Source organism: Notamacropus eugenii, chromosome 2 (genome assembly GCF_028372415.1).
Source record: "Notamacropus eugenii isolate mMacEug1 chromosome 2, mMacEug1.pri_v2, whole genome shotgun sequence".
Classification (NCBI taxonomy): domain Eukaryota; kingdom Metazoa; phylum Chordata; class Mammalia; order Diprotodontia; family Macropodidae; genus Notamacropus; species Notamacropus eugenii.
In genome coordinates this window covers 124,959,408-124,974,322 of record NC_092873.1, presented here as the reverse complement: position 1 = coordinate 124,974,322, position 14,915 = coordinate 124,959,408, and the positions used below count along the sequence as shown (strand labels likewise).

Genomic DNA, 14,915 nt, shown 5'->3' with positions numbered 1-14,915 from the left:
GGGTAGAGAGGAAGTTTTTTCTCTCCATTGCTCATGATAAATCACAGAGAAAACCTGTAGGATGTATGTTCTGAAGAGAGGGATGAAAGATAAAAGGGACTTTTAAATCTGTATGTGAAGCTCTTCTAGGTTCAATGACCAGTCCTTTGGTTCAGCTTTGGTACAACTGTGGGGAGTCCCCTCCATCACAGATACTAAGATAAAGGGATGGGTCAGCTAGTACTGAACAATACCAAAGTGCCAAGTTCTTCAGCATGGAGCATGTGTCCCCAGAAGTGAGCAGGGTGTGGGTTCAACATTTCATGCCCCAGTCAGGACACAAATGACAAAGTCTATGCCTGTGTGTTCACCATTTATGTGTTCACATATAGTTATTGAGGGTCTCTTGGTAGTTTGGCTCCCACAGATTTTATTCATTTTGTAGTTATTTTGACTAGATCTTCCCTTTGAATTTTTTCTTCTTTTTTTGTTACTACTATATAGAAATGCTTATGACTTTTGTGAGCTTAGTTTGTGTTCTGCTATTTTACCAATGCTTGGTTATTTTATTATTATCTTAGTTAATTATCTTTGCTATTTCTCTGGGGTTTTCTAAGCAAATTATTGTTTTGCCTGCAAATACACATAATTTTATATCTTTGTTTTTGTTTATGCCTTAATCTTGTCGTCTCATGTCTAATGGTAACAATTCTAGAAGTCTCTCAAACAATAATATTTATTGGGAAAACTTCTAGTATGTTATTTTTCCATGACTGTGCCTTTTGTTGTTTTCTTTTGCATAAATAATATTATATTTTGTCAAAGGCCTTTTCTGCATCTGTTGATATGATCATGTGATTTTGGTTGTTTATGTTTTTAATATGATTAATTATGCTAGTTGATTTCCTAATGTTGAACCATTTTTGTAGCCTTGGTATAAATTCAACTTGGTTATAGTGAATGCTTTTTGTACATGTTGCTGTAGTCCTTTGGCTATGATTTTATTAAAAATTTTGCACTTTTTTGGGGGTGAAATTGTTCTACAATTCTCTTTTTTTGCTTTGTTCTTCCTTTTTGAGGTTATTGGAAATACATTTGTCTCATAAAAGTAGTTGAGTAGAGTGTTTTCTTTCTCTATAATTGGAAATAATTTTATAATACAGTTATCAATTTTTATTTAAAATTTAATAGTATTCACTTGTAAGTCTTTCTGCCCCAGGGTTTTTTCCCATGGGTAGTTCATTTTAAAAATGATTCATTGATTCCTCATTTGTTAATTTGAATATTTTGTATATTCTGTTGGTGTCCCTCTTATTTCCTTTAAAATTTCAGTTTTGCTGGCACAAAATTTTGTACAGTAGTTTCTAATAATAATTACTTTTGGTTGGGAATTTGCCTTGATGATTTCTGATTTAGATAATTTGAATTTCTTGTCTCTTTTAAAAAGGTTAGCTAAAGTTTTATCAATATTTTCATCATAGTATCATAGGTTTTATTTCCATTTTATTAATTTTTAATGTTTCTTCTTTCACATTTATTCTTGCCTGGTTAATTTATTTTCTAATTTAAAAAAAAAACTATGCTTAGTTCATTAATCTTCTTTGCTTTTGTTAATAAATGTTTTCAGAGATATATATTTTTCTCTGAGTAATACTCTGCTTAGTCACTGAAATTTGTTATTGTCTCATTGTTATTATCCTATTTTACTTAGTTATTGTTTCTGTGGTTTGTTATTTGACCTACTCATTCAGGATGTCCTTAGTCTTTCTTTGAGCCAGAATGTTTTGCCTGTGTTTCCTCTGTTAATTGCTTCTTTTTGTATCATAATCTCTATAAGTTGTGTTTAATATTTCTGCCCCTTTTATACTTATGTTTCTTTGTGCCCTAGCAATACCCCTCTTTTGTAAGGGTACTGTATGATGCTTTAAGTATGTATATCTTTTCAGAACACACTCAAAATTTTTCAAATATAGTATATCTTTATAATCTTTTTAGCTTTATTGTTTTAAAATATTTTTATATGTTAGATTTGGTTAGCTCTGAGAGAACAACAAAGTCCCCAACAGTTATTGTTACTATGTCTTTAAAAAAATTAATCATCTTTTCCTTTGTCAATTTGGTGCATGCTTAATACTGACAATTTTTCATTGTGTATAGTGTCTTTTGGCATAATGTAGTATTTTCTGTTTATCTCTTTCCATTTTGTGACATTTTCATTGTTGCCTTAATCAATAATGTGATGGCAATTCCTGTTTGGGGATGAATCATTTGATGAGTGGTACATTTTGTTCCAGCTATTTATTTTAATTTTGTATATTCCTTTTATTTTTAAAATATATCTCTTTAATGCAGCAAATTGTTGGGTTTCATTTTCTTAGCTATTCTACTGTTCTTTTGTTTTAATGAGGGGTTTAATCTATTCACATTTTAAATTATAGCTGTTATGTCTTCCATTTAATTATTTTTTAAAATTGATTTTCCTCTTTTAAGCTAGCACTTAAAGGCCCTGGGAATAGTTTTATTTATTGAACTCAGACTTCTTTCACAGGCTTACTCCTCCTTCCTTATATCCCAAGTTCCATGGAAACAGTTCTATCATATAATGGAAAAAGTTCTAGGATTTGAGTTTGAGTCCTGGCCTTACTACTTAAAATATATTCAACTGTTGGCAAGTTATTTGACCTCTTTTAGTTTCATTTTTAGCATATTAAAAAGGAGGGTAATTGGACTAGATGACCTCAAAAGTCCCTTCTAACTTTTAATATACGATTCTATATTTTGAGTGGATTTGGAGTCAGTGGGACTGTTTAGAGTCTTATTCTACCACTTTACTACCTCTGTGTCTTTGGATAAGTCACTTAACTTTTCTGAGTTTCATTTTCTTTAACTGTAAAATGAGGGGGGTTGGACTAAATAGCATTGAAGTTCCCTTCTATCTCTCTATCTATAATCCTGTGATAGGTTCTGTAAAATTTTAATATCTCTTAATTTATTCTGCTTCCCTCCCCCCTTTACACTACATTTCCCCACAGATGACTATAATTCTAAGTTTTCTTCTCCTAGCACCACCCAGCCTCTTCACCTGGTAAATATTCATTTTTGTACCCTTTTCTAGGAAATATTAATTTACTTTGTCTTCCTCCTTATTTCTTCTTCTGTCTAGGTTATTCTCAATTCTAGTCTTGCATTCATTTTTTTTTTTACTTATATGTTCTTTCTTTATTTTCTCTATATTCCTTATCCAAGATAGGGGTTCTTTTTGAAAGACAAAAGTTCTATTCCCTCCTATTAGTCTATTTGCAGATCTCACCTAATCCTTTTGTCTTCTCTCTCTTTCTTATTTATTTCTTTTAGTTTTTTTGAAAGACCTGTCAAGAAAATGTCAATAGAAATAGCAATTTATGAAGGAGGTGGTGGTGGGGATCCTTCTGTATCTGGAGACGTAAAGCCTAATCCGGCACTCTGCGCTTACCATATTGCTCACCTCCTCTAGGGCCAGTTGAATGCTTCTCCCTGTCTACCTTGGAAGGTGGCTAACCCCTGAGGGCCCTTACATAATATTTTCTGGGTTGAGACAGTATTCTGGGAAGCTGAGTATTCACTGAGAGAAGTTAGTCTCCTAAGATATTAGCAACCCACTTTAGGTAACATTATGACATTTGCAAAAGAGGGAGCCAGGGAAGGAGGGAGAGAGGGAGAGGGAGAGGGAGGGAGGGAGGGAGAGAGGGAGAGGGAGAGGGAGAGGGTGAGGGAGAGGGAGGGAGGGAGGGAGAGAGGGAGAGGGAGAGGGAGAGGGAGAGGGAGAGAGAGAGAGAGAGTGATATTGGTGGTTTGGTGATATGTGCTCTGTGTGTATAAATGGTACCAGCTGGGCTTACTCTTGGTGTTCTAGACCTAGAGGGCATCTCTGAGAACACTGGGAAGAGGTAACACTGGAGTATTTTTTTTTAAATGAGGATCAACCACTCAAGCTAAAGGAAAGAGGAAGCTCCAACAGTAGAATTCCTGGCATTTGAGGGTTTGGGGGTGGTTTTGTGAAGACTCTTGTATCCAGTAGTGTGATGGTAAATGTTTAACAACCAACTCTCTGGAGAAAAGAGTCCTTACAATATACTTCTAAGTTTCATCTGCATTTCAGACATTTTCTACCTTACTTTCTTAAGTCTAGATAATCAACAAAACAATAAATAAAGCTCAAATTTGTAGCATTTCTTAATTTCTAAAGCGTAAATGCTCACACTGAAAATTTAATAATTGTAGCCACAATTATTAAAATAGGTGGTTGCTTCCCCCTTTCCCACCCCCAGTAGTTAGTGATTAGTTCCAGAGAAGTGATATAGTATAGTGACAAGAGAACTGGCCATTAAGTCCAGAGGACATGAATTCAAGTTTCCCTTCTGATGTACACAGTTTGTAAGACCTTGGAAGAATCACTTAACCTCTCCTGTCCTCAAGCACCGATGACTATAAGTTACAAAGCAGGTGACACTTTGTATTGGTAGAGGAGATTCCTCACCTAGAGTTCCCTTCACTGATGAAATCGCAGTCTCAGTCTAAAAAGTGATGGGCTTTATCAAAAAATTGGTCTTCCCGGTTATCAATATTATGTGTTTTAGAGATACTATAAATAAATAAAGATTATAATAGTTTCACTCAGTCTTAGAGTCATCTCTTTTAAAGTCTTGCATCAGCCCAGAGGCATATAATGTGTGGTTTTAAATGGTCTATTCTCTATTTATGACTCTTTCTACTGATATAATGTTTTAAATAAGCATCTTCAAAAGTTTATATGTATATATATGCGTTTATGTGTGTATATACACATACATGCAAAAATGTACATACACACATTCAAAAGTCTCTAGTGATTTCCTTCCGAGAAGTCTTTTTTGGCTTTTGTGTTTTGTTTGCTTTCCTTCTCTTATCTGTATATCATTGACATGATTAGGTCTACTCTGGCTGGCATTCCTGGGTCCAGTGGTAGTAATTCTGTAACCATCTGGTTGCATGTGATTAATGTTCATGTAAAAGCATAATGGGAATTCCATTGTTCACCCAGTTGTGATAACAGCTTATTTTCTTTTTCATTTAGTTAAAGAGAAGAGTGGTAATAAATAGTTGTTTTGGAAAAGAATTACTTTTTGCTACTAATTCCCCCATCTATATCTATCTACAAATATGCCCAGTCAAATTACTCTGCTTACAAAAATAGTTCATGCAACAATAAGAAATATAATCTCACAGATAAAAATGTGTCCTTAAGTAAGGGCAGGTATGAAGTCATTTTAAGGAAGGAGAAAAAGGCTCTCAAAGAAATCCAATACCCTTTTAAGAGTCCCTAAGAATGTCACCCCTCTCCAGTGATTCAACAAACAACTGAACCATAGGGAGCTCAAGATGATTTTTATAAAAGCAGAAAAAATAATTAGATTGATAATAGCATACTGTGACTAATTTGCAGCTCTTTGTGGGCTGTGATTATGTGTTACAGAAAATTGATATAATCTATTTAAAATATGATGGAAATGCATGCAATAAAATTTATTTTACTTAGGTGACAGTTCCTATGAAATGAAATAGGCAGAAAACTATGGGAGATAAAACTTCTAGAGATAAACCTTAAATTCCATGTAATGCAATATATTGTTCATATTTTAAATTATAAGTTTGATCTTGTTTCTTTGCATGTGTGCATATGGGATTGGATAGATTGGTTGTTATCCAGTTTTCCTATTCCTGCTGAGTTTCTGTCACCTGTGTTTTGGGCAGGTGGTTTTGGACAGAGCTCTCAGAGCCCATTGTTTGCTGCCTGAGCAACTCTCTCTACTTGGTGGGCAGCATAATGTTTTTGCTCAGATTGGAGCCTGCCTCACTGATTCCTTGATGCTAACTGCTTCCTAAAAACTGATGACCCTGCAAGGTTTCTTTGCATGACTTCAAGTTTTTTCAGTCTTGCCTTCTTACTCTCTGCTTCACTACAGTGGAGATCTTGATGCAGGGATGAAGACTCTCCTCCCACTGACCCTCCCACTGACCATTGTTTCATTTATAGTCCAGCTGGGGACTGAAGATTGTGGTCATTGTCTGGGTTATGGTGGTTTGCACTAGTAAATATAATTTAACCTGGTCAGTAAATTTTATTCTGCAAAATAAGAAGAAATAAGTAACATCATATGTCATTTTCCTGTTTGCATAGTGTCTATAACCCTTTGTACAAGGACTGACTTTGAAGACTTGCGCATAATAGATGAATAGACTACCAACCTTTCATCTGAAAGGCTCTTGTAAAAGCATCACATTTCCCATTTCACTGTGTAATGATCAGCAGCTCAGAAATGGCTCTATTTCCTGTCAATGCCTGCATCATTCTTATTTGCATTATTGGATTTGGCTACTTTGCTGAAAGTGTAAAGTATTTCAAGGACTCCAGACTTGGTTCAGACATTTGTTTATGGGAGCTGCCTTGGCAAAGGACTTATGAAAATGGCCTTTTGTGCTCTCTCTGTCTTGAGAAGGGCTGTTCTGAGAAGCAGCCCCTCCTCCCTCCTTGCTGTGCCTTCCAGATACTTTTCCTGATAACCTGCTCTGGAGAAAATTCAAGGGAAAAAAAGGGAGGTGATTAGAGGACACATTTTTAGAAAGGTTTCCATTGGTTTGACTTCACTAATCATGAAGGAATTAGGAAGGAAGATCCTGTATTTGTGCTTTGTTTTTTAAACTTAAGACAGTTGCATTAATGAATTAACCAGCAGTCTAGTGCCGGAAAAATGTTTCCTTTGTCCTGGTGGGGGAGCCAAATACTACAGATTTGTAATCAGGAAGGCTGTTGATCCTGGCTTCATTGTTGGGCCAGTCATTTGTGAGCTGGTTTGCCTGACCACAGGCCACACACTTCTGTGTGAATCTCTCATGTATTTCCACAGTCAGGATTATTGCTGTCATCTGAGAGCTACCTGAGGGGGGAAATGGTGAGCCCTGTGTTTGCTTTGATTGGAGTTATCCCCCCTAGCCAAGGGAGGATGATGCAGAGCACCAGAGCTGCCTTGGTGTGCTGAAATGGAAGGACATCTGTGTGTGTGAGTGTAGTTGCTAATGCTCTCTGTGTCATTCTCCTCAGAGCTCTGGGAACGCTTCCTATCGCTGCTCTATGTCTTCCTCTGCGGATTTTTCTGATGAAGATGATTTCAGCCAGAAATCGGGCTCTGCCTCTCCAGCTCCAGGGGACACATTACCCTGGAACCTCCCTAAGCACGAGAGATCTAAAAGAAAGATTCAAGGTGGTTCGGTGCTGGACCCTGCGGAGAGAGCCGTGCTGAGGATAGCAGGTAAGGGAAGCCGGGAGAGAAAGAGGGAGGGGTGCTGGGGGGGGGGGAGAGGGTTGAGTGTCATGGAGATTCATCAATTTGTTTTCTCCAGGGGAGGTCAAATGATCGAGAGAATGCACATTGCAGAGATTTTGTGCCAAAAATGGGGGAGGATGCCAGCGGTGAAACGATTTTGTTTACCTTCTTTATCGAGGGAACAGTCTTCCATGCCTTGAGTAGTGACTAAGCTATTTGGTTCTATTTTCTGGTTGGATGAATCAATGCATCTTAAATGAAAGGAAATATCGATAGTCATCTGCATTAAACTTTCATATCCAAACGCATTAGACAGTGTGACAATTTAAAAGTATTAACTCTGGTGATTTCTCAGTGTATATGTTTGCTAGCCCTGTAAGTCAGAGAAAAGGAGAGCATCCCAAATTGGTATTTGCATCTAGGCAGAGGCACAGGTCTGGATTTGTATATCTGCCTGGATGAAAGACTCAGGGTCATCTGAACCATATCCCTTAACCTTTTCGGAAGCACCTCTGGCAGAACCTGTGTCTCTAGAAGCTTTTGAACATTATCCACTGTTCAGGGCTCAACAGTCCAGAGGTCCTGATTAATTAATATAAGCGAGGGACTGCTGGCCCTCAGTCGCGCTTGTGTTCCCTTCCCTGGGTGGTAAAAGCTGAAGCAGGACAGAGATCTTGTTTTACGGAGCTGAAAGCTGATAAGAGTGTGTAAATTAATACTTTAACACGGTGATGAGTGTGTCTCTGTGTGTTTTAGTTGAGATTATTGTGCACCCATTTTATTTCCAAATCATCATGCTAATGTATTGAGAGTTGGATTGTGTGTGCCCTGGGTGGCTCTTTCCCTAAAAGGAAGGCCCTTTGATTTGGTGTTACAGCATTCAGTTTTTACCTTTTTTTTTTTGCTCCTCCTCTTCCCCTTTCCCAACCCCCAACTCCAACTCCTGTGACCCCTCCCACACTCTCTTTTAAAAGCGGCTCTTGCCTTTCCACTACAATGCAAAGTTGGTACTTTGCTTTCTTGCAGGGGGGACTACAGGGGACTAACCAAGATGCTTGTATCTGGGATCCAGGCCACGGCGGCAGCAGACAGGGAGTGAAGCACAGTCTCCCCCTTAAGTCCCCCCACGAGCATTTTCATGATTACAGGAAAAGCAAACAATCCAGAGCCAGTAGGTTCCTAGTCCAGGTTTCTGGGGCAACAGCTTTTGGCTTGTATTATGAGATGCTGGCCTGTCTCCCTTGTCTGAGAGGAAAGGGGAAGAGGGATGGGAAAGGGGAAAAGGATCAAGGGTGTTTTGGAACAAAGTGAGGATGGAAGGAAAGACTGAGAGAACCAAAAGAAAGAAAGTATCTGTACCAGTCCTAGCACGCAGCCTTTCCTGAGTTTGCTAAATGTGTTTAGCCACCTAGCAATGTCATTTCCGTGTTAAAAAATATCCTGCTGTAAGAGGTAGGGGGGAGGAGGGAATTGTTGCTGGGACCATATGTAAATAGCACAGTAGGAAGAAAAAGAAGGAAAAAAAAAGACTATGCTGATGAAAAGAGGCCCTTGGAGTCTGTACGTATTAGACAAGGGTCTAGAAAACACAGATGTGGTATTTGCTGCGAGTGTTTATTAGTGAGAGATGGTATTGGTCTAAGTGTTTAGGTAATGATGATGGTGATGTACATTCTGCTTTTGGTGGTGATGGAACTGGTGTCATAGGAGTGTGGTGCAGGGGATGAGTGTGGGTGAGAGAAAAAAGAGATTATTGTAGATATTGAATACAAAAAAATGGAAACTGTATTGCACAGTAGGAGGTGAGGTACGAATCCTACTGATGAATCAAACAAGCATTTATTCAGCACCTGCCATATGCCAGTCATTGTACCAGGGGAAAAAGATACAAAGACAAAAATGAAAAATTCCCTGCCTTCAAGGAGCTTATATTCTATCAGGGGCAAGAACATAAATAAATTATTTAATATAAGTTAATATAAGATACTTTTGATTTCAGGAAGGCACTAGACAGGAGTTCTGATCTCCTGACTCTAGATAGGCCTAGGAAAGGTCTCACTTGCACCACCTGTAATGAGACTAGGGAATTCTAAAATATGGAGGGAAGGAAAGAATGCATTCTAACACTTAGCCTACATAGTAGGTGCTTAATCAATGTTTACTGACTGATTGATTCTAGGCATGGGAGACAACTTATACAAAGGAATGGGGATGTGAAGTGGAATGTGTGCATGTGTATATTAAAGGCAGAAAAAGTATGAAAAATGTATTACATAACTCATTATATCAGTGAATGAAAGTCATTCAATTCTATGTACCTTGTGAAAGCTTATAGCAAATATTGATGATTCTTCTTTTTGTGATAGTAATAGCTAGCGTTTATATAGTACTTTTGGTATACATATATATGTGAAGAGAGAGTCATAATTGATCAAATTGGTAGTGTTTATATGCCTTTGACCTTAGAGCACACTAACATACTTTATAATCATACAGGTAAAATATTGTAGTGTTTTCAAAGAAACACTTGTAATTTTTCATCTTACAGTTGACCTGTGTTCCAAAAGTTTATACACACCCAGAATGTCAGAGCTGGAAAGGATCTTAGAGATAAGCCATTCCAACTTCCTCATTTTACAGATGAGGAAGCAGGCTCAGAGAACTCAAGTAACTTTCCTGAGATGACCAGAATCCTGACTGTCATTACTGTAAGCACAGTTGTTAACTTTCAAGTTGGTTGTTGGGCTCCTAGTATGCATTTTTGCCACAGAAACAATATTATATATGGTGGTAATTCCTAGGCCAGCTCAGTATAACTAAATGGCGATAGTTATATTAAATTCAGCAAACATTTCTTAAATGCTTCCTATGGTTAAAAACATTGTACTAGGCACAAAGGATACGAAAATAAGAAAATGATTCAGTCCTTAGTCTAAAAGAAAGAGGCTTCTGAACATGGGTCAGGATAATAAAGGAATATGGTACCTGCAAGAACACTCTTTACTCTCTTGGGGGAGCCAAGAGCTGTTCAGCTCTCTAGTATGCCTAGGACATGTATAAGCAGGGTATTTGCAGTAAAGGAGTGTTGGTATAGATACAAAGCCTATCTTTGAATATGTTGACTGAAAAGATAGTTTTGTAATATTAAAAAAATCCAGATATAAACTCTTAGTTCTAGACATATAGACATTCTGGATGAATTGTTGGATCTTTGAAGTTGTAAATAGCAAACATTAGGAATATAATCCATTGTTATTGGGTCAGGTATGCATAAAGCCCATCATTTTCAGTTGCATCTGACTCTTTGTGACCCTTTTGGGGGTTTTCTTGGCAAAGATATAGAGTGGTTTGCTCTTTCCTTCTATAGCTCATTTTACAGATGAGAAAACTGAAACAAAGGGTTAAGTGACTTGCCTAGGGTAAAATAGCTAATTTAAGTTTCCAAAGTCAAGTTTGAACTAAGATCTTTCTGATTCCAGGTCCAGTACTCTATCCACTGTGCCACCTAGCTGAGCTTAATGTTTCGTACATATCGCTATTTAAGGTACTATTCGTCTTAGTGTGTCTGTGTAGAGGAGGAAAATAGCACTCGCTGTGGAACTGGGTATGTGTGCTTTGGTTCCATTGGGAGGAACACAAGCTCTGGCCCCTTACTAAAGGACATGCCCCACCACTGACTTTTGGTAGGTTTTCACTTCTTCATGATTAAGGGGTGACCACGTTTCCTTCCTCACCTAGTCAAAGCTCAGTTCCCAGGATAGGTACTCCAGTCCAATCTCCCTGCTACACAAGTAAGGTGAAAAATTGGATCTTGATCTCAAAGACCTTATAGGCATAATGGAAATAAGATCAAATGACACACCTACAACTTCGTATATTCAAACCAGCAAACATTTATTAAGCACTTACTGGGTGTGAAAGACATTTTGCTAGGTACTGGAAGCACGAAGATAAAATGAAAAATATTCCTTGTCCTCAAGTAGCTTACATTTTAGTACATGTGGACTAAACTGCCAATTGATGTATCATAAGGGATCTACAATCCTTGAATTTAGAGCTGGAAGAGACCTAGAAATCATTTACACTTCCCAACCATTTTCAAAGCATTCAGTCTGCTCTCTGACCATCCTCATCATCCTCCTATCACTGGAACATGGATGCTGCATTGCAGCTTTGCACTCTAACAGGTGAATTATTGCCTTATTTTGCCCAGGACTAGGTCTTCATACCTCTTTCTACAAATTTATAAGCCATGTTGCCAGATCTGTCTGTCTCCTTCCCTTTCTCTCTCTCTCTCTCTCTCTCTCTCTCTCTCTCTCTCCTCTTAATTCTCCTATATATGTTGTCTCCCTCAATTAGACCATAAGCTCCTCAATGCAGAAACTGCCTTGCTTGCTTGTAGCCCTAGTGCTTAGCACAGTCCTTGGCACATAATAAATGCTTTCAAATTAATTTATTCATTCATATAGTTCACCCCTTTATTTTGCAGAGGAGAAAACTGAGTCCCAGAGAGGGGGAAGTGACTTTTCTCAGGTCACACAGGTAGGGGAGCAACAGAGCTGGTATCCCAACCCAGACATTAATAATTGGCCTTCCCATTAGGAGAACAATGTACGAGTAGTCCACTCATAAGTTATCTCATAAGCATGACAATGCAGAGGAATAAGATGTTGTCAGAGACAGAATATTCTGGCCTGGAAATGAAGAGGACTTGAATGGATTCTGGTCCTATCTCTGACATGTAATTGTTTTGAATCTGGGGCAAGGCATTTAATCTATCAGTATTCCCAAACAACTCACTAAGATTTAAGTTGCAGAGTAATTACCAGTCCACATTGGTAGAGGGAATTTCCTCCCAATGGTTTCCCTATGCCAATGAAAACACAGGTCAGGTCCAAAAAAAAAAAAAAAAGATGGTACATCAAATTGTGTACAAATGCATACATAGTAATGGGTGACAAATGAGGAACTATCCTTGGAGAATAAAAGCTCTTCTTTTCATTTTTAATATCTTTTTCAGTTATGAAATATCTATTTCCTTCCTCTCTTACTTTTCTCTCCACTATCTGGGGAAAAAAGAAAAGAAAAACAAAACCCTTGTATCAAATATTAATAGTCAAACAAACAAATTTCATTGGCCATGTTCAAAACATGTCTCATTTTGCAACCTGAATGCATCATCACCCCTCTGTCCACAGGTGGATAGCATGCTTCTTCCCTGGCTCTCTGGAATCATGTTTGTCATTTGCATTGATCAGTTTAAGTTTTTAAAAGTTGTTTGTTGTTACAGTGTTACATTGTTGTACAAATTATTCTTTGTTCTGATCACTTCTTTCTATATCATTGGATACTAGTCTTTCCAGGTTTCTCAGAAAAGTCCCCCCTAATGTTATTATGGTATAAGTGTTTCAGTCATACTCCTTAATTTGTTCAACCATTCTTTAATTGATGGGCACCTCTTTAGTTTCTAATTTTTTGCCTCTACAAAAAGAACTGCTATGAATTTTATTAGTATATATGCATCCGTTCCCTTTCTCGATTGATTCTTCGTAGGAGGAGGTAGACAGTGATGCCTTGAAGTGGCATCCCTGGGTCAAAGGGTATGCATGCTTTGGGAGCATAGTTCCAAATTATTTCTCCTAATGGCAGGACCAATTCACAGTTCCACTAGTGCATCAAGGTGCCCGTTTTCCTGAAGGCCCCTCCCCCAACATTTATCATTTTCCTTTTTTTGTCAGGTTTGCCAATTTGATGAGTGTGTGTGTGGTGGAACCTCGAGTTGTTTTTAACTTTTATTTTTTTGTATATTAGTGAGTTAGAACACTTTTATATGAGTACTGATAGCTTGGATTTCTTCCTGTCAAAATTGCTTGTTCATATCCTTCGATCATTTATCAATTATGGAGTAGATCTACGGGAAACCAGTCTTAAAGGGCTTGGTAGGCTTTGCAGGATGTTAACATGAAACCCACGTTACGATGTAGGTGGTGGTGATGACGGAAAAGGATGGAAAAGTTAGTTTAATTAGCTACAGGGAAATGGATGCCTGCATTCAAGACTGAAGGAAAGGGTGCCTCACACTTTCCCTCGGTTACAAAATGACCTCGAATAATCACGAAGAAAGAAGGGGAACCGGAAGGAATCCAGGGTGGTGCTGATGCTGTAGCCGCTCGAACTGTACGTGTGAGACAAACAAGGAGCACGAGTGATTCTGAAGGCGGCGGCGGGGTGGGGGGGTGGGGGGGGGGAGGAGGAGGAACCTGGAAGGGCTGACGGGTCCTCAGTGGGGCGGGTACTGGGATGGGCCCTCGCTAGACAGCTGGAGCGCAGGCGCCGCTCCCGCTGTCACAGCCCTGAGCTGTGGGGCCACCTGCAGAGGCAATTCGCCCTCCTCTCCAGCTCACCCCTGGGCGGCTGCTCAGTGCCACCCAGGCCTTGCGCTGACCACGCAGATGTTGCAGACTAAACGAAGGCAGAGACGACCCCCTTATTTCACTGGGCTGAGAAAAAATATTTCCCACCCCTTTCTCCTCCTCCTTCTGGGAGGGCGAATGCAGCCGCCCTCGCTTGCCCCTTTGCAGGGCTGGGTTTCCAGGACACCTGTTGTGGGTCCCAAATAGCAACCTCGCCTTTTGGGTTCCGGGGCCGGCCTGCCGGTCTCCGGGAGTGGGCGTGCTCAGACGAGGTGATAAACCAGGGAGGGAAGCCTGGCCTGCAGAGGGAGGCGGGGAGAGTCGTCCGAGCCGGGGGGGCCTTGCAGCATTGCATTGAAGGGGGAGGCCGGAGCCCCGGCTGACCTTCTTGTGCTCTGCCCCCTTCCATCTCCCTTCCCTCGGACTCATCCTCCGCTGAAGCACCCACCCGGCCGCTGCCGCTGCCTCTGCGGCTTCCCGAAATGCCGCAGCTGAAAAGCGCATCCCAGAGCTCAGGCAGGATCTCCCTCCTCTCGCATGAAACCCGGCGTCTTTGCGTTGCTCCTTCCGCAGGGTGCGGAAGAAAAGAAGAGTGAGTGGGCGCCCTGACGACCCGTCCCCCCGCCAGCATCCTGCAGTAGGGCGCAGTGCTCACCCCGCCTTCGCTCCGCTAGCCTGGCTCCTGGCGTCCGCGTTGCCCCTGTGCGGACACTAGCCCAGCGGGTCCCTTAAGTCACCGCCCCCTGGCGCACAGTCGGGTTCCCATTGGAGGCCAGGCCAACTGCTCCGGCAGCCAGGCTGGGGAGGGGGCCTGGGCGTGTCCTTGGACCGCTCGGGGCTCACACTGGCCTCAGGCTCCGAGCCTTCTCCCCAGTCTGCAATTTTCTTCCCCTTCCCCTTCTCTTTCTCTAGGTCCCGAGGCTGCTTGTGGACTCCAGCCTTGGGGGCCGGTGGGGAGGGGGGAGAGCTGAAATCTTTCAGCTTTGAAAGGAACTTGAGCCATGGCAGGTTACCTGTCCCCGGCTGCATACCTCTACGTGGAGGAGCAAGAGTATCTCCAGGCTTACGAAGATGTCCTGGAGCGATACAAAGGTATCGTAACCCCGCTGGTTCCGGACCTGCTTGGGCACTGCCCTGTATTCCTTTTCTGGGACAACTGGGTTTACTTTACATTATTAAAAAA

General features: G+C 40.3%; 1 protein-coding gene across 22 annotated transcripts in view; it reads left to right on the top strand.

Annotated features, from left to right (window-relative positions):
• Nucleotides 1–14,915, top strand: part of DST (dystonin) — a 608,843-nt gene that overhangs the window by 159,168 nt on the left and 434,760 nt on the right. For 14 of the 22 annotated variants that reach the window (XM_072642521.1, XM_072642508.1, XM_072642527.1 and 11 more), the window contains exon 4: nucleotides 7,097–7,304. In XM_072642521.1, coding sequence (XP_072498622.1) covers nucleotides 7,097–7,304 — 208 coding nt within the window. Of the gene's footprint in view, nucleotides 1–6,802; nucleotides 6,948–7,096; nucleotides 7,305–14,400; nucleotides 14,825–14,915 lie in introns of those variants that run through there. The other 8 variants (XM_072642524.1, XM_072642523.1, XM_072642529.1 and 5 more) reach the window with 3 other exon arrangements.